Here is a 17,101-nt window from a genome sequence, read left to right as displayed (position 1 = left end):
ACACACACAAATAAGAACCTCGAAAAATTCAAAACAACCAGACGCCATATACTACAAGAGTCTTTTACAAGGTATACACATGACCGAGAGCTATATAACAAAAGCAAAGCTCGGTAGCTTCTTTATTTATTATTTCCTTAAGCTTGCTATATAACTAACTTAGAGTCTTAGACAAAGACCCTTGGAACAGACTCGACCGGCTTTATGTCAACCTCTCGCACCTCCAGCTTCAGCCCTTTGCCTCCTCCATTTGCCAACGGATGGATCCCATGGTCTGGTCCCTTCATATAAGCCCTTGACGCTCTCTCCTTATCCATCGATACTCCAAACTGCTTTTCCGTCTCTGCAAATATTCATTCATAATGTATGTTTCATGGATATTTAAATCAAAATTAGACAGATCCATAGATGACCAATGTAACTCACCCTTGATCATTTCCGGATAAAGTTGACCGTCTCGAGTTACGGCCATCATGATATTAGGCAAGCCAATGGGGAGCTGATGCCCCAAATCCACTTGCCAGAAATGGTAGACTTTCCCATAAGTCTTTGCGACTTTTTCGAGATCTTGGCGTTGAATTGCTTCGGGAACACCGGGCATGAACAAGAAGCCTCCTTTAACTTCCCACTCGTGAGTGTGCCAAAGCTTCTTCTCATCATCAGGTAATGTCATAAAGAGCTTCTCTGTTACAATGTACTCCAGACCGATCAGACGAGCGTTGGCATCGGGACCATCGTAGATCAGACACTGACGCATGTCCTCATTGATGTGACCGCAGAAATGGTGTGCCTCCACTTGTCGCGTCATGTCATATGCATAAAAATGAAACCTACAACAAAGGCAACAAAATATGATATATTCACCAACAATGGCTTTTTAATGATCTACTACACAAACTCATGTCAAATAGGCATCTACTTCACACGTTGTTCACATAGGTTGAATTCTTTTGCGAAAATAATTGTTAAATGAAAAGAAGGATTAACGATTTCAGAAACGTACGCGCAGAGATGTTGGTGGATTTGGTTAATCGGAGCAAAGCTTTGTACGGCTGAAGCTGCGGTGTCAACCATGGAGGTTCCAGTCTTCGTTGGCTCTCCTGGAACCTTCGGTCCATTTTTGGTAGATAAATGAACTGCCTTCTCCATTACACCAATCAGTTAATTTTCTTTTCTCTGCAAATTCTGTCTGATTATAACTAGCAGCAAGTGAGAATAAGAGACGATGCTTTGTATTAGGTCTCGTCTTAATATAAAGAAGTAGACATGTGCATGGACTATGACACATGTCAAACATTGAAGGTGTCACCGAGTGTGCGTGGCTTATCTGGCTACATAGTTTGGGATAATGTAAAGAACTAGTCAAAATGTATATATGTGTCGATAGATTCAGAAGCTGATTATTACAGTGAAAGCAAATTTGGTGTAGACAAATATAGCGACTACGTGTACACAAGATTAAATGGTAAAAGGTGGGAAATTAATAAGGATTGTGATTGTGATGCACGCGAAACCAAACCCCTTATGAAGCAAAGTAACACAAATATTGTCTAGGGTTTTCGGAAAACGAGGAAAACTCATATTCGAGTCCATAGCTTCAGGGATACATGGAGACTCGTCTCTCTGTTCGAGTCTCCTCTGTTTGACAAAACAAATCTTTTTGAGGCTACTAGACAAAATGTACATTCGAAGTTGAGAATCTTCCGTTTAAGCTTAGGAATCGCGATAAATTGACTGAGCCATCCACTTAAGATGCAACTGAAGCTTGCCCGCTTTAGACTCGTCTAATGGGTACCAGTCTTTGTATTCCTCTTCCATTATAACCCTTGTCAACGTCAAGATGCATCTCCCAATGTAGTCCTGCCCACAAAGTAAAGCCACAAATTTTCATTTTCCCATGTCCAATGCCAACACGATAAGTAATAATAAACCAAGCAAGAAAAAAACCAGTAGTTGCGGTTTGATTTTACCTTTCCAAAGGTGTCGTGGTCCCAAACTTCAAGGACTAGCATATCGTGTAACCCGTCTTCAACTACAAAATCAAAAGTCTGGTTCCAAACCGGGTTCAAGCTGTCATTGACGACCTGGTGAAGCAAAATTACCATTAGTTAGATACGATTGAGGACGAAACATCAATAACATGGATCACTCTTTGATACTATAAATGAGAGGTCTGACCCGAGTTTTGCTCTTGGCACCTGATTTTTTCATCGAGAGAACAACATATGGATCAGCTTTCCCCATCAGATCTTGTATTGGTATCTCTTCTGCAGATATCACTGTCACAGAGAGCACTCCTCTTATAATGACATCTTTTCTTTTACGGCTTGATGCATTTTCTTCATCTGTCGTATCATTTTTGAGCACCCTCTCTAAGGACGTCATCGATGAAGTGACAAAGGGATTTACAATGCCATTTCCCGAACCATAAGGGATGTAAAGTAGCTCAAGGTGAACCTAAATTACAGATAATCAACGAGAACGAGTATTCATTAGCCTCCACAGATACAAAAATCAAAGGATTTCTAAGTTCTTATAGCTGATCTAACCTCTCCACGGTTCTTAGTATCTCTCTGGATCTCTAAATCTTTGACTAGCTTCAACCAGACATCCTTAACTTTACCAGGTTCAAGTTCACAAAGCCGGATTTGGGCACAACCAATTAGCTCAGATGCCTGTATTCCCTCGTCATCGTATATTCTGACCACTAAATGTTGAGTTGACGCATCTTCGACGACAAATTCAAAATGCTCATTCCAGATGGGATTCAGGTCATTGTTCTGAAGGGAATATATATATTAGATCAGTCTGGCAAGTTTAGCAGTAAAAGAGGAGAATTGGACTACTTACAATTGTCTTGCTTCTTTTAGTCTTTTCTCGCAAAGGACGTATAAACATTTTAGCAAAGGGGTCCGATTTTCCAACTAGATCTTTGTTGGTCAAGTTCTTTGCTTGCACAAGCTTCACCTCCAAAGTTCCAACAGGCTTTAGCTCCAGATCGCTGAGAAAAGAAACACAAAAAAGCTATAATAGAAATCCAAAACCAGAAAGACAAGCACCATCATTTTGCACTGACACTTTCATAGTGCTTTAACACCATAGTCAGAAAGTCCAAAACAAAAAAGAAAAGAAAGTTGGGCATATCCTGCACTGAAGTAAAGGTTTAAACCCTCTATAAAAACCTTAAACAAGATATCAACAGTTCAAGTTTATGTATCTAATCTGAGGTGTACCTATAATCACCAGGCATAATTGGGATGACCTTCCGAACAGGCCATGTGATAGAATCTTCCACGGCATCCCGAATTGTTTCCTGTTACATATCAACTCACAGGTAAGTGTAAAGAATTGAAACCATTTTGATAGTTCCTTTCTCTTAAACTCCAGAATGACATAAAGATTTGGCATCAAGAAAAAGGACAAAGATAGTTCGATTTTGAAACACATTAGTTTCCAGATAAGTGCGCACAAAATTCTCAGTTGAAAATGTGTTCATTTAATAAATGAATACTATTTCTGAAGAAAAAAAGTGGACATAACTAGGAATAAAAAGTGTAAGCCAAACCTCAATAGCTTCAGAAAGTCCAGGAATTGCTGAAATGTCACCTCCAACAACCTTAAGGGTGAAATCCAATTTTTTCTGCAGTACAGAATTGGACGTATAAGCAAAACAACAGACAAAACTGATCATAGCTAGTCGAAGATTTTGTGTCATCACAGCTTTCTTCAATCAAACCAATCAAGCACACACATGCCGGTAAACACAAGGATGCAAAAAGATTAAGCAAAACTAAAAAAACTGTGGACACTCTTAGCCAATTACAGCTACAGCTATAGTAGCTTCAGAGGGCACCAACCTTTTCTCTAAGAGAAACACTGACAGCTCCAAAGCAAGGAAACTCATCAACTAGTGGCCTAAAAATCAGCCTGAAAACACCAGTGAATCCAATATTTTTCACCTAGAAAACAGAGAATACGAAATCAGTTGTAGTCAGCTTATCATTGGTCAAAATAGAAAGATTAAAAAAAACACATGGTGTAAAATCAGATCTCACAGTATGTAGAAGTAAGCAATCAAGAGAAAGCATGAGGCATATATACTGTACCTGAACTGGAAGAGACACACCAACTAAGGTCTTGATGCCAAGTACAATATTTGGATTTCCATCCCACTGCATATCAAGTTCCATGGTCACCCCATTTTTATCACCGTCGATAATGGAAACACCTAACAAACACCAAGGGACACAAGTAGACTAAGCAGCAGCACAATGTTTTGTTGGAGAAGATGGCTCCTCTTTTTGCAGACTTTAACAGACAATCCGCAGAAATGTAAAGAATGATACTGCTGCTATTACTTTTTGAGTCGAAGTTAATTCCACTTCTCATTTCATTTATTCAATTGAATATTTCCCCTTTGACATGATCTCAATGATATCACAGAAAAGTAGGTTTATAGGTGGGAGACACGTAAAAGTAAGAATTCTTGACTAACTACGTAAGCTCAAGATTTCTATGGACTCAACTAAACCGAAAATATCACAAGCAAAGGGATTCTACCGCAAACCTAACATGAATCAATTGCAAAAGTAATGGTTACTTACATCACAACACAAAACAGAGATGAAGAAAACTAACCTGTAAACTGAGGTGCCACAGTACCAAGAGTAAGCTTAGAAAATGTCAAGGAGGCCACTATAGCAGGTCGATATTGCTCAAGAACAGGCTCGACAGATGCTCTTATAAGATCAGAGGCTGCCTAAACTCCGATGAATTAAGAAACAGGAGACAAAAAAAACCCTCAATCAAAAACAATATCTTCATTCAGAATACAGATAACATCTCTCTAACTGAAAACAACAACAAAGATACCTCATCAACATAAGGCCAGATCTTTGTCAAGTGATGGTTAAGCCAAGTCAACTGAAGTAAATAGAAAAAAAACAAGAATCAGTCCCCAAAGTATATGACCAAATTTTACAACTTTCGTTTCGTGTCTGAGAAAGATACGCAAACACATCATCAATGTATAAAAACAAAAGGGAAGGATGGAACTAAACTTCTGACGCTCAGAGAAGACAACCCAGGAAGGATAAAACTCAGGAGGCAAAAGCTTCCTCGAATCCTCAACAGTCATCCTCGCAAAAGCAGCCACCGTATTCGCCTGATTAAAATAAACAAAAATCTCCATGAGCTGACACCAAAATCGAGTACATAAAAAAAAAGCCAAATTGATTGATTGAGTAGGAGGGTCTCTCACAAGTTGAGAGCGAAGCTTGGATCGAGAATTCTCCAACTTGACAAAACCGATGATGATGGCGATTCCGACAACGAGTCCGATTATAATTCCGACTATGAACCCCATTTTTTTCTTTGTCCCCCGGATTTCGCAATGCCCGTACTGACTAATCAGAGTACCCAAAAAAAAAGATCACACCTTTAGTTTCACGAGCTGAACCCACCGAATGAGGTAGAGAGATGTGTATCAATCTGTTTTTTGTTTTCTAAGAAAGCGAATAACAAAAAAAAAAAAAAAAAAAAAAAAAAAGGGTCTTTTTTGATTTAAAAGGCATTTCCAAAGAGGTCGCTTTACCGACGCAGACGAAAAGGTTATGCTATCGTTTGCCACCAATAAAAAGTTGACACGTCATTTAATTGAGAAATACATAACCGGTGAGATTTGAGATTTGGACATTAAAAAAAATAAGAAAAAAAAAAAAGGATAAAGACGGTGGTTGAGTTGAGTTGACCATCGTCTCCGGAGCTCCGGCGGATCTGAAGAGATAAGGAGTGTTGCATGCGATTACTCTCGTGCCAGAATTGGTGGATCTCTCTCTCCATGGGAAGTTGAGTTCTTGTGGCTTGAGATTTCGACGAGAGTGATGTAAAGATTGCAGCTTTTGATTGTGTCATCATCAATTGAGGAATCCTGACATATAAAGGTGGTAACTTTTTTTTCCGGAATCGACTTTGGAGAAGTAAAGACGAAGAAGCAGGGCCAAGAACATAATCGTAATGACAAAAGATTCGGTTTTGCATTCCCCCAGGGTTTGGTAAACGAGAACAGTGTTTTTAAAAGAATGTTACGATCTTTATAATTGGTATGTTCTTCGGGGACTTAATGTGTTTGACTATTCCGTTTTTGAAAGAACACTTTGCCTTCAAAGATCTTGGTATGTTCTTGGGAGACTCTTAACAGTTGATACTTTGTGTAGATGGTTATGGCTCATCGAGGCAACGTTACGGGCTTAAGAAGGCTCATGAAGGGCGAACCCAACTCATGAAGAAGCTCTCAGGTTTTGAATTTTCCATTGCTACATTTATATAGAAAATAACCAATGCGGCTTTGTTACAATTACAGTGGATGGTAAGAGTTTAATCAAAAATTATTCTCTTTATTTTGTTATTCAGTTTTAGTTAGATCATAGTATGTGTTTCTAAGTTCTAATCACAATATCCTTGTTATTCAATTTCATACGAGCTTTCTCACAGAAAAAAAAACAAAAACAAAAAAAAGTGAATTTATTAGGAGATTAATGCAATGGTCCCTTTAGCAAGTTGTTATCTTTGACGTATTAGACACACTTTATCTTTCTTTTTTCCTAATCTGCTAAAATTCTCATAGGATGTGATGGTGACGGGCATTACTATGATTAGAACTTTGTTAGTGATGTAAAATGACCAAGTTCCAAGATCACTTTTGCGTGAACATACCATTCTCCTATATTAATGAGTTTGCAGACTCCTCCATCTCTCTATTGTAATGATGTTATTTGCTTTTTTATTGTATCCTGATATTGTGTTAAAGAGAATTGAGAGATGAAATTCCTTCTTTTTTTTTTTTTTAGTAATACAAATTGCTTTACAAAAACAAATGGAAAATCACATTTAAAGAAATTAGAATCTGTAAGACATTTATTACACATTGGTTTGTCTTGCATACACATTGGTTTGTCATGCAACTGCAGAGTGACGTTTTGGGTTCTGACTCATAATTTTCTGAGTGGTCAAAAAGTAATTTAGAGGAGGAAAAGAAAAGAAAAGAAAAGAAAAGGAAAGGAAAAAAACAAAGCTCGAAATGGAAACAGATTAATGAGCTGGTTTGTGGAAAATGTAAGAAAACTGAGCAAAAAAATAAAGCAGAGAGAGAGAAACACTCTACAGAGTACGTTTTTGGGTCAAAGTTTTGGCGGTATGAGTAGTCCTGAAATAGCATGCTTTGGCTTTGACATCACGCTTTCTTCATGACCCTTTCTCTCTCCGCCCATCACTCTCTCTTCTGTCCAATCTTCTGAAACTAGTCTACTCAAAATTTCTCCAAAGTCTCTTTACTCTTTAGATACAGTCATTACACTTCATCATCATCTCCTCAACCCATTTGATCTCAAATCCTTTGAAGACTCATTTTTCTTGTCCAAGGTTCTTACTTTTCTCTCTCTGTTTCTTTTTCTTTCTCAGACTCATAATCTTGTCTTCGCTAGGGTTTCTTACAGTATTTTCTCTCAATCCTGTGTTTCTTTTTCAGTTCTTTGTTTTGCCCTAATGGAGTGGATTGGGAAGAGAGTTAAGTCCCGGAGCAGGCAGCGTCTTCAGGTGGTTAATAAGCGGAAGAAGACGGAGGTAGAAGCTCCTGTGATATCTCCTCCAAAGAAACGAAGGCCGAGAAGAATAAAAGACCCCGATTCTGACGTTGAGGACATCACACCTACTTACCACAACAGTGTTCCTCCTCCTGTTCAAGAAAATGACAGGTACTCTGCTGGTTTAAGGGCTGGGTCTGTTCAGAACAACTCTGTGAAGGAGAGTTTCTCTAGGATTATTAGGGATCTGAATGTGGAGAAATCAGGTCCTAGCTCCTCTAGGTTCAGAGATGGGTCTGAACAGCACACGTCTGTGAAAGAGACTTCTTTTAGGGTTAGTGATTTGGATGTGGGGAAGAACTCAGTTCCTAGCTCTTTTGGGTTCAGAGATGTGTCTGAACAGAACACATGTGTAAAGGAGAAGTGTTCCCCTGAGATTGGAGATTTGAATGTGGAGAAATCAGGTCCGAGCTCCTCTAAGCTAAGAGATTTGTCTGAACCGAACACATGTGTGAAGGAGAAGTGTTCCCCTGAGATTGGAGATATGGATGCGGAGAAATCAGGTCCGAGCTCCCCTAAGTTAAGAGATGTGTCTGAACAGAACACATGTGTGAAGGAGAAGTGTTCCCCTGAGACTGGAGATTTGGATGTGGAGAAATCAGGTTCGAGCTCCTCTAAACTAAGAGATGTGTCTGAACAGAACACATGTGTGAAGGAGAAGTGTTCCCCTGAGATTGGAGATTTGGATGTGGAGAAATCAGGTCCGAGCTCCTCCAAGTTAAGAGATGTGTCTGAACAGCACACATGTGTGAATGAGAAGTTTTCTCCTGAGATTACAAATTTGGATGTTGGAATATCAGTTCCGAGCTCTTCTAAGTTAAGAGAGGTGTCTGAACGGAACAAATATGTGATGGATATGTGTTCCCCTGAGGCTAGAGGTTTGGTTGTTGTAAAACCAGTCCCTGCTGAAATAGAGATTCTTTCAGATTCTGAGTCTGAAATTGGAGCCAGAGCTTCAGCCAGGAAGAAGCTTTTTGAGGACACTAGCAGAATCGTAGAATCTCTCAGTGATGGTAATAGCACAAGTGAAACTGAGGGAGATGAAGAAGAAAATGCAGAGAGTCCAGACAATAACACCAAAGATGATATAACAGTCCACTCCCTGTCTTCGGAGGATCCATCTTCTTCATCATCATCATCATCATCATCATCATCATCATCATCATCGTCATCATCATCATCGTCATCATCATCATCATCATCATCATCATCATCGTCCTCATCTTCATCTTCATCTTCTTCCTCGAGTGACGGTGAATTCAATTTAAAGGAGGTGGTTGGAGATAATACAGATGATGATGATTTCTTAAAGGTCAGTTTACCAGTCAGGAATGTCTCTATAGCGGAAAGGAAGCCTTTGGTAAGGTATAAGAGGTCTGGTACTGGCTTAACCAAGCCTAGAAAAGAGGACAAGAAGATTCGGAGATTAAACCATCGAGAAGAAGAAAAAGAAGAAGAACGAGATGAAGTAGTTGAAGTAGTAATAAAGCAGCCAAGCAACCCGGTGTTCACTTGTACTCACTGTGGCAAAGAGAACACAGGAGTCCTTGAATCTCCCAGCTCTTTCATGAGACCACTTGCATTAAGAGATGAAATTGAGGATGTGAACAACTTTGCTTCTACTATTGCATCAAAGTATGAAGATTCTATTTTCATTAACTCTGGGAAATCACCTGAAAAACCATCCAGACCTGAGTTGGAGAATCCAGAGACGGGAAAAGAAGTGAAAACACTTGAGAATCCATCCACATCCAGGCCTGAAGTTTTCACTTCAGAGAAAGCTAAAGAGGTACAAGCACGTGAAAGGTCATCTACTTACAGACCTGAAATTCTCAGTCCTGAAGTTTTCACTTCAGAGAAAGCTAAAGAGGTACAAGCACGTGAAAGGTCATCTACTTACAGACCTGAAATTCTCAGCTCAGTAAAAGCAAAAGAGGTGGTGCAAGCACTTGAAAAGCCATCAAGACCTGAAATCCAGAATTTAGAGAAAGCAAAAGAGGTCCAAGCCATCAACAGGTTGGGGTCGGTGATACCTGCAGTTGCAGTTGCAGGGGGATTAAATAAGTCTGTTTTGGCTAATGAACCAATTGATAATGAGTCTGATTCTTCTATCAGCTCTGCAGATAAATCTGGATATGAATCTGATCCTTCTCTAAAAGACAAAGAAATCAAGACTAATAACAACTCGGATTGGAGAGTGCTAAGTGGAAACCATAGAGAAGTTGATCTCTTCAGGCTGCTTGTGAACTCTGTTAGGGAGAAAGGTCAACTAGACGAAGGATATGAAGAAGCAGAAGAACTAGTTTCTTCACCTGAAGACCAGTTTCAAGAACAAGGAAATGAAGATCTACGAAAATATGATGATGATGGACTTCTAATCATTAGGCCACCACCATTGATAGAGAAATTTGGTATGCTGGAACCTCCATCACCACCTGAGATTTCTGAGTCAGAATTAGAGTTACAGATGCTGTGGGAAGAACTAGCATTTTGCAGTAAATCTAACGACGTCAGCAACGAGCTTCCTTCAAATGTAATTTCTTGTTTTCTTCAAAACGGTATATTTTATCTCCTTTCGTTTAAGAACAAAGTAATTCTGACATGAAATTTTTGCAGATGGAAGAAATATTAATTGATGAAACTCCAGCAGCACAATGTAAAAAAGGGAATCACAATCTGTTTCTTGATCTGGAGGTTGGTTTGAAGTGTATGAACTGCGGCTTTGTGGAGAGAGAAATCCGAAGCATGGATGAATCTGAGTGGGTAAGAAATTTGGAGTATTCAGTAAAATGAGTGAAAGTGTGAACTGATAGGTTTGATGGTAACTCTAATGTATGATTCTATGTGTAGGGAGAGAAGATCACAAGGGAAAGGAGAAGATGTGATAGATTTGACGAGGAAGAAAATAGCAACATCCTTGGGAGACTTGGGTTTGAAGGTCCTAACACGAACAGCTTACATGAGGATTGTGTTTCTTCTGAAGGAACCGTTTGGGATAAGATCCCAGGGGTCAAATCTCAAATGTATCCTCACCAGCAAGAGGGTTTTGAGTTTATTTGGAGGAACTTAGCTGGTACAATCATGTTGAACGAGCTCAAGGAATTTGAGAATAGCGAAGAAACCGGAGGATGCATCATGTCACACGCTCCCGGGACAGGAAAAACTCGCCTGACCATCATTTTCCTGCAAGCCTACCTAGCATGCTTCCCAGATTGCAAACCAGTGATCATTGCTCCTGCAAGCTTGCTTCTCACGTGGGCAGAGGAGTTTAAGAAATGGAACATAAGCATTCCCTTTCATAATCTCAGCAGTTTGGAATTTACTGGAAAAGAGAACTCTGCGGCGCTGGGACTTTTGATGAAGAAGAATGCCACTGCTAGAACCAAAAATGAGATAAGGATGGTGAAAATATACTCTTGGATAAAAGCAAAGAGTATACTCGGGATCAGCTACAACCTCTATGAGAAGCTTGCAGGAGTTAAAGACGAGGACAAAAAGACAAAGATGGTGAGAGAAGTGAAACCAGACAAAGAATTAGATGATATCAGAGAGATACTTATGGGAAGGCCTGGACTGCTGGTTCTTGATGAGGCGCACACGCCTAGAAACCAGAGAAGTTGTATCTGGAAAACACTATCTAAAGTGGAAACACAGAAACGTATCTTGCTTTCTGGAACTCCTTTCCAGAACAACTTCCAGGAGCTGTGCAATGTTCTGGGACTCGCAAGACCTAAATATCTGGAGAAGCTCACATCCACACTCAAGAAGAGTGGGATGACTGTAACTAAAAGAGGAAAAAGAGCTTTGGGGAACGAAATCAACAACCGTGGGATCGAAGAGTTGAAGGCTGTTATGCTTCCATTTGTGCATGTCCATAAAGGAAGCATTCTTCAAAGGAGCCTCCCTGGTTTGAGAGAATGCGTTGTGGTGTTAAACCCACCTGAGCTGCAGAAGAGAGTCCTAGAATCCATTGAAGTCACTCACAACCGGAAAACAAAAAACGTGTTTGAAACAGAACACAAGCTGTCTCTAGTCTCAGTCCATCCTTCTCTAGTCTCTCGCTGCAAACTCTCTGAGAAGGAACGTTTGTCCATCGACGAGACTTTGCTTGCACAGCTTAAGAAGGTAAGACTCGATCCAAAGCAAAGTGTGAAAACGAGATTCCTCATGGAGTTCGTTGAGTTATGCGAGGTGATAAAGGAGAAAGTGTTGGTCTTCAGCCAATACATAGACCCATTGAAACTGATCATGAAACATCTGGTCTCTCGTTTCAACTGGAACCCAGGGGAGGAAGTGTTGTACATGCATGGCAAGCTCGAGCAGAAACAGCGACAAACCTTGATCAACGAATTCAATGATCCAAAATCCAAGGCAAAAGTGTTCTTAGCTTCAACAAAAGCCTGCTCTGAAGGGATCAGTCTGGTAGGAGCGTCAAGAGTGATTCTTTTGGATGTTGTGTGGAATCCGGCAGTCGAAAGACAAGCTATAAGCCGTGCTTACAGAATCGGTCAGCAGAGAATTGTTTACACATATCACTTGGTTGCAAAAGGAACTCCTGAGGGGCCAAAGTACTGCAAGCAAGCACAGAAGGATAGAATCTCAGAGCTAGTGTTTGCATGCTCGTCCAGACCTGACAAAGGAAAGGAGAAGATCGCTGAAGCTGTGACAGAGGATAAAGTGTTGGATACTATGGTGCAGCGTTCGAAGCTTGGGGATATGTTTGACAACCTTATAATCCAACCGAAGGAAGCAGATTTGGTTGAAGGTTTCAACATACTTATGCCATGAGTCATCATCACCAAAAACTCTTGATTCTATCTCTTCCCTTATAATATCATATGCTATTTCATCTTTTCAAGACTTGTGTTATATGCTTTTGTGGGATAATTTTAGGGATCTAAAAACAAAACCTTGGCTTTTGTATGAACTCTTTCTTATATAGTAAAATGTCTCATGCTTGCAAAGAGTTGGACCCCTGATTATAACCAAGACTGTATCTGTTAACATTCGAATCTTGGTTCCGCTTACACAAATGAAACAGAGCAATGCAGCAAAGGAGAGAGAGGTCCCCTTTCCAATGCTTCTTTCAATCTGAGAAATTCAAATTCAGAGCCCACATTCTCTAGTTACACTAAAAATTCAGAGCCCAAATTCAAATTCAGAGCCCACAATCTCTAGCCCAAATTCAAATTCCGAACCCACTTTGATGCTTAGCTTGAGAAATATAGATGGAAAGAGATTTTGTAAATTCAGAGGCTATTTAAATCCTAACCGGGTCGGGACAATTTTATTGAACCGGACCGATTGATCGAACCGGCTTGTAGAGGAACGTTGGTTTTACATAGCGAGCGACCAACGAAACTACTTCTCAGTTCGCATCATCATCATGATTCAACATCAACATCAACATCGATGCTTGCAATACGATAATCACTTTTCAACAGAGTTACATGTATAAGAGACTTGTTAACTTCTAAAACATCGATCTAGGTCATTTTAGCAGGTTCTCATTGTTTTCTTGTTGTTAATAATATATATGATCTTGCTTGCTTTGAGTAAAACACCTTTTAATATCTGGAAATCTAAAAACCTTTGTAATCATGTAGATCAATTCAAGGGGTTAAAAACTTAGAAGAACGAAATATACAAATTAGCAAACATTATCTAACATAATTTATATATCCATCTTTGAAATAATTAAGCTTTATTTGATTCCTTTTTCCTAAAAAAGCTATATGACCCGACTCTAAAACATAAACGGGCATTACATAGCCTACAAGCAAACATAAAGAAAGAGTGGGTCTCCCCCACAATAAAAGCAAAAGAAAGAAAAAAAATAAAATAACTGATGCATACGATTTAATTCCTATGTCTATAATGTAATCTTATTTTTAAATATTAAATATATAAAAATAAGATTAAGGTGAATCTCTCTACTCTGACTGCCTCCGTGCCTCGTAATTCTAGAAATTTTGAGAGATGAGATTTTGTACTAAAAAGTAAAAGTAAACCGTTGGTGATTAGATGTAAATTAGCTAGTGACCATTTGAAACCATGCAATGTACTTTTGTCCCCTTGGTCTGTTGACCCTTAAGTATGAATCAATAGCCTCTTACCACAGTTTCAGTGGATGTCGTTTCAGGATTATCATAAAACTATGGATTCATATAGAGAAATTGGCTTCGGCATAATGATTAAGAGTTTAATACGTACCATCAAACTATATGTTAAAGTAACGCGTAGCGTAGCTATTGGAAAACTAAAGTGATTACGACACATGATATATACTAAACATGTAGGATATTAAAGTATACTACGTTCTCCGCTTACAATTATTACATCTACGATTCTTCGGATGATAAGAGTATGATGGTGCATGTAAAATGACTAAAATTTTACTTATATATTTTCCGTCGAAACGATACAATGGAGTGTGTTTAGTTCAAAAAAATAATTTATGATAGATCCCCTGATGAAAATAATTTTAGTATATATTCGAGTAAAAATAGAAGTATAGTCAAAAATTGTATGATATGCATATTGAATAGCCTGACAAGTTTCTTGAATAATCAAATCGCAGTCGAAGAAAAACCAACATAATAACATCACATCAAATATATATATATATATAGTTTCAAGTACATACGTTAAAGATTAGTTCTATATTCCAATATGAGATTCTCTATAGGTTATGTATAAAAGATATAGAGAACAAAATATGTTTGCATCAAACCTCTAGATCGAGCTCAGAAGCAAGCATCTTCTATCCAAAATGAATATATTCACCTGATAAAGACAACCCGTTCAATGATACACTCTTTTACTTTGCTAGGATTAGTATCATTTTTATCGAGTAAAACGAAACTTAAAGGTTCAAACATTGAGCTCAACAGTGTAAGAAAACATTTACCAAATTAAGGAATATCCTTTTGTATTGGAGATGGCAAATATAGAGTAACATTATAAATGCGCATCCATTTGACACCACTTGGTCATGTCCCTTGTTCTTTCGCCCATTAAACAAATTGGCACATTGAAAATACAAAAATAAAAGTTTGCGCTAATGATACTATAATCCTATTGATTTGTAGTTTATTGGTAACACAAAGATTGCGATATATACTTTGTATAATTTTGATGTTTGAATCCTGAATTTCAGGATATGGAAACTAATATATAGGTCGACTTTTTTTTTCCCCTAATAGGTCGACTTTATTAATGTGTTGCATGCCCTTGATCGTTTCTTTTCTTCTTTCCAAAATTTTGGGTCACATTTCTTTGAACTAGCAACCATATTTGAGAATTGTATTAATTCTAGTTAATTGAGGGGGGAAATGCGTTGCTTAGTGTTCGCCTAATGTGGAAGCTAGTAAACATCTTCTTCGAGTTCGTGGAGACAAAGTTAACGAAAAAATTCCTGCTGATTAGATACCAATAAAATGAAAGTCCACTCATATAAAATAGATAGGTTACACAAAATAAAGCGAACTTCTCTATCGTAAAATCAAGGGCAAATATATGAATCTGACGACACGAATAAAAGTATATGTATCGTTTTATATATTCCTGATCTGTTTACTTACTAGTCGCTCCTTCATCAGTCTTGGCCTATATAATTGTGTTTGTCAATATATATCGCATGTGTTGATAATTATAAATCAATAAACATTAATTGAGAACAAAATGGGCCATTTAATGTTTTTTTAAAAACGTGTTTAAGAATACTCAAACAATGACTACAAATCATATCTGGAATACAATCATCAAGTTATATATATATGATTAATCGTCTATACGTCGGAGCAAACATAAAAATTGTTAATGTCGATATTGCGTATCCCATTGTGTGTAAACAAATATGGACGTATCTTGATGGGGCAAAGCACAATTAGCAAAACGAATTAATGGTGTAGCGCAGATGCTAATCATGATTAGCATTCATGATTGTTCGATGTATGGTGGAGCTTATCTTTGTATTCTCAAGTATTTTAGGATCATTTTTTAGATAAGTTTCTGCAGATTTTATTGTAGAAATTAATTTAAAATCAATAATCTATTGATTAAGAGGCTAGTTAAAATCATATTGGACGTTGGGCTGCCCCAGCATGGAATTCTCCGCCGTCAGGCCATTATCAAATTCTTAATTTATTTTCCGTATTTCTTTTAGTTAAGTTAGGTATATATAGTTTTATATACATTTTTACAAGCTTTGTGGGTGTCAACACAAAAAAGGTAAGGTTTGTGGGATTTGTCAAAACATAAATTGTAAATAAACAACCCAAGTATGAATGAATTATATAGAAATTTCTATATGGTATTAATTAGACTGATTAGATCATACTGTATCATATATATATGGTGCACGTACGGTGTGAATGTTCAAACTGGAGTGTGCTGTCTCTTTCTTTTTGAACTGCGTCTACGGATTGATTGAAAGCTTTAATAGCGAATCTTATATAGCTTGATGAAGATCTTTAGATACTCTAAGAAATTCATCTATATTGCTTTATACTTAACCCTAATGACTAGTGACTTAGAAAAAATAAAGTTGTTGCAAAAAGTATTTCTATATAAGGAGTGTTCTTGAAAAGAAAAAAAAACAATTAAGTAAAATGAAACTAAAAAGATACGAAAATTGGGAGTCTCAAGAAAAAAAGGGAACGCAAACTCCTGATATCAGTGGCGAGTGGACTTTAAAACAGTATCTTGTGTCCAACATTTGTGCTACAAGGAAAGAATATATCTACAAAATAAAATATTCAATCAAATTTCAGGAAAATCAGAAACTCGATATATTTAAATAAAGATAAATTGGGGAAAACAAAGTGAAAATATCAACCCAAAAAAAAAAAAAAATTGAAAGGGAAAGATGATATGGCAAACTACAACAATAGCATAGCCCTCTTTATCTCTTTCTCTTTTTTCCTCTCTACCTCTCTCTCTTTTTTAACTTTTAATAGTATTATTCTTTTGCTTTTTTTACTTTGTTTGGTAGACCAAAATCTTGGAAAGAAAATGTTATACAAGAAAAAATATATTGTCGTGAATCCGTGATATAAGATACAAAAATCTACAAATAGACGTAATATATATATATTAGTTGAGTTTCAGGAATAAATACCAATGGAAACACAGAATCAGTTTGTTAACGAAAACTCGATATAAGAACCAAACTAGTTTCCGCAAACATGTTCTTGTACTTGATCGCTGAGTTTTGTTTGTTTTTGCAGAAAAAAAAAGAACGAGTACATGAGAAATAAGCTTAACAACTACCTAACTGAATTGTCAATACTAATGATCTTTATATAAATAAGCTTAACCATTTGAGAAACATCTAAAATTACAGATAATGCCATTACAAATCCTTTTACAGATACGATACCTAACCATCCAAGAGAAAAAGAGTGTGTATTGCTCTCCTCTATATACCAAAAATCAAATTTTGCTTTTTAGTTTCTTAT

General features: G+C 37.7%; 3 protein-coding genes and 1 long non-coding RNA gene across 5 annotated transcripts; 2 read left to right on the top strand and 2 right to left on the bottom strand.

The window, feature by feature from the left end:
* Positions 1 to 11: 11 nt before the first annotated feature.
* Positions 12 to 1,295, bottom strand: LOC104754697 (oil body-associated protein 1A). Its single transcript, XM_010476945.3, has 3 exons — positions 1,004 to 1,295; positions 427 to 830; positions 12 to 343 (listed from the first exon to the last, which is right to left on the bottom strand). Exons 1-3 carry the CDS (start codon positions 1,147 to 1,149, stop codon positions 168 to 170), a joined length of 726 nt encoding a protein of 241 aa, XP_010475247.1. The 5' UTR covers positions 1,150 to 1,295; the 3' UTR covers positions 12 to 167.
* A 201-nt stretch (positions 1,296 to 1,496) lies between these two features.
* Positions 1,497 to 6,066, bottom strand: LOC104754695 (synaptotagmin-5). Of its 2 annotated transcripts, none has more exons than XR_015586994.1 (13): positions 5,261 to 6,066; positions 5,062 to 5,164; positions 4,873 to 4,925; positions 4,639 to 4,759; positions 4,107 to 4,228; positions 3,858 to 3,959; positions 3,566 to 3,640; positions 3,234 to 3,313; positions 2,851 to 3,001; positions 2,550 to 2,780; positions 2,199 to 2,457; positions 1,971 to 2,084; positions 1,497 to 1,860 (listed from the first exon to the last, which is right to left on the bottom strand). XR_015586994.1 is itself a non-coding variant. In XM_087495722.1 (13 exons), exons 1-13 carry the CDS (start codon positions 5,363 to 5,365, stop codon positions 1,714 to 1,716), a joined length of 1,683 nt encoding a protein of 560 aa, XP_087351848.1. In that variant the 5' UTR covers positions 5,366 to 6,066; the 3' UTR covers positions 1,497 to 1,713. The 2 variants fall into 2 exon arrangements, 1 of the variants encoding a protein (XP_087351848.1); XM_087495722.1 differs by having other exon boundaries at positions 2,179 to 2,457.
* LOC147923251 (uncharacterized) lies at positions 5,961 to 6,396 on the top strand. Its single transcript, XR_015586998.1, has 2 exons — positions 5,961 to 6,101; positions 6,216 to 6,396. It is a non-coding gene; the product is annotated as an uncharacterized LOC147923251 (long non-coding RNA).
* Positions 6,397 to 6,765: 369 nt separating this feature from the next.
* On the top strand, positions 6,766 to 12,604 carry LOC104754694 (SNF2 domain-containing protein CLASSY 3-like). The gene is made up of 4 exons (XM_010476942.3): positions 6,766 to 7,419; positions 7,526 to 10,173; positions 10,257 to 10,403; positions 10,491 to 12,604. The coding sequence occupies exons 2-4, from the start codon at positions 7,543 to 7,545 to the stop codon at positions 12,426 to 12,428; spliced, it is 4,716 nt and encodes a 1,571-aa protein (XP_010475244.2). The 5' UTR covers positions 6,766 to 7,419; positions 7,526 to 7,542; the 3' UTR covers positions 12,429 to 12,604.
* Positions 12,605 to 17,101: the final 4,497 nt, after the last annotated feature.

This window comes from Camelina sativa, chromosome 17, assembly GCF_030686135.1.
Source record: "Camelina sativa cultivar CO46 ecotype springtype chromosome 17, ASM3068613v1".
Lineage (NCBI taxonomy): Eukaryota > Viridiplantae > Streptophyta > Magnoliopsida > Brassicales > Brassicaceae > Camelina > Camelina sativa.
Note: the sequence above shows the minus strand (reverse complement) of the source record. Positions and strands in the feature narration are given on the sequence as shown.

What these genes read in the sequence shown, in the direction of transcription:
- LOC104754697 (XM_010476945.3), bottom strand. Translation starts at nt 1,149, where the DNA reads ATGGAGAAGGCAGTTCATTTATCTACCAAAAATGGACCGAAGGTTCCA. An exon ending in ATCCACCAACATCTCTGCGC is followed by an intron (nt 831 to 1,003) that starts GTACGTTTCTGA and finishes CCTTTGTTGTAG; the next exon opens with GTTTCATTTTTATGCATATG. An exon ending in TTATCCGGAAATGATCAAGG is followed by an intron (nt 344 to 426) that starts GTGAGTTACATT and finishes GAATATTTGCAG; the next exon opens with AGACGGAAAAGCAGTTTGGA.
- LOC104754695 (XM_087495722.1), bottom strand. Translation starts at nt 5,365, where the DNA reads ATGGGGTTCATAGTCGGAATTATAATCGGACTCGTTGTCGGAATCGCC. An exon ending in GTGTGTCTCTTCCAGTTCAG is followed by an intron (nt 3,960 to 4,106) that starts GTACAGTATATA and finishes TCTGTTTTCTAG; the next exon opens with GTGAAAAATATTGGATTCAC. An exon ending in ATACTAAGAACCGTGGAGAG is followed by an intron (nt 2,458 to 2,549) that starts GTTAGATCAGCT and finishes TCTGTAATTTAG; the next exon opens with GTTCACCTTGAGCTACTTTA.
- LOC104754694 (XM_010476942.3), top strand. Translation starts at nt 7,543, where the DNA reads ATGGAGTGGATTGGGAAGAGAGTTAAGTCCCGGAGCAGGCAGCGTCTT. An exon ending in GCAACGAGCTTCCTTCAAAT is followed by an intron (nt 10,174 to 10,256) that starts GTAATTTCTTGT and finishes AAATTTTTGCAG; the next exon opens with ATGGAAGAAATATTAATTGA. An exon ending in GCATGGATGAATCTGAGTGG is followed by an intron (nt 10,404 to 10,490) that starts GTAAGAAATTTG and finishes TTCTATGTGTAG; the next exon opens with GGAGAGAAGATCACAAGGGA.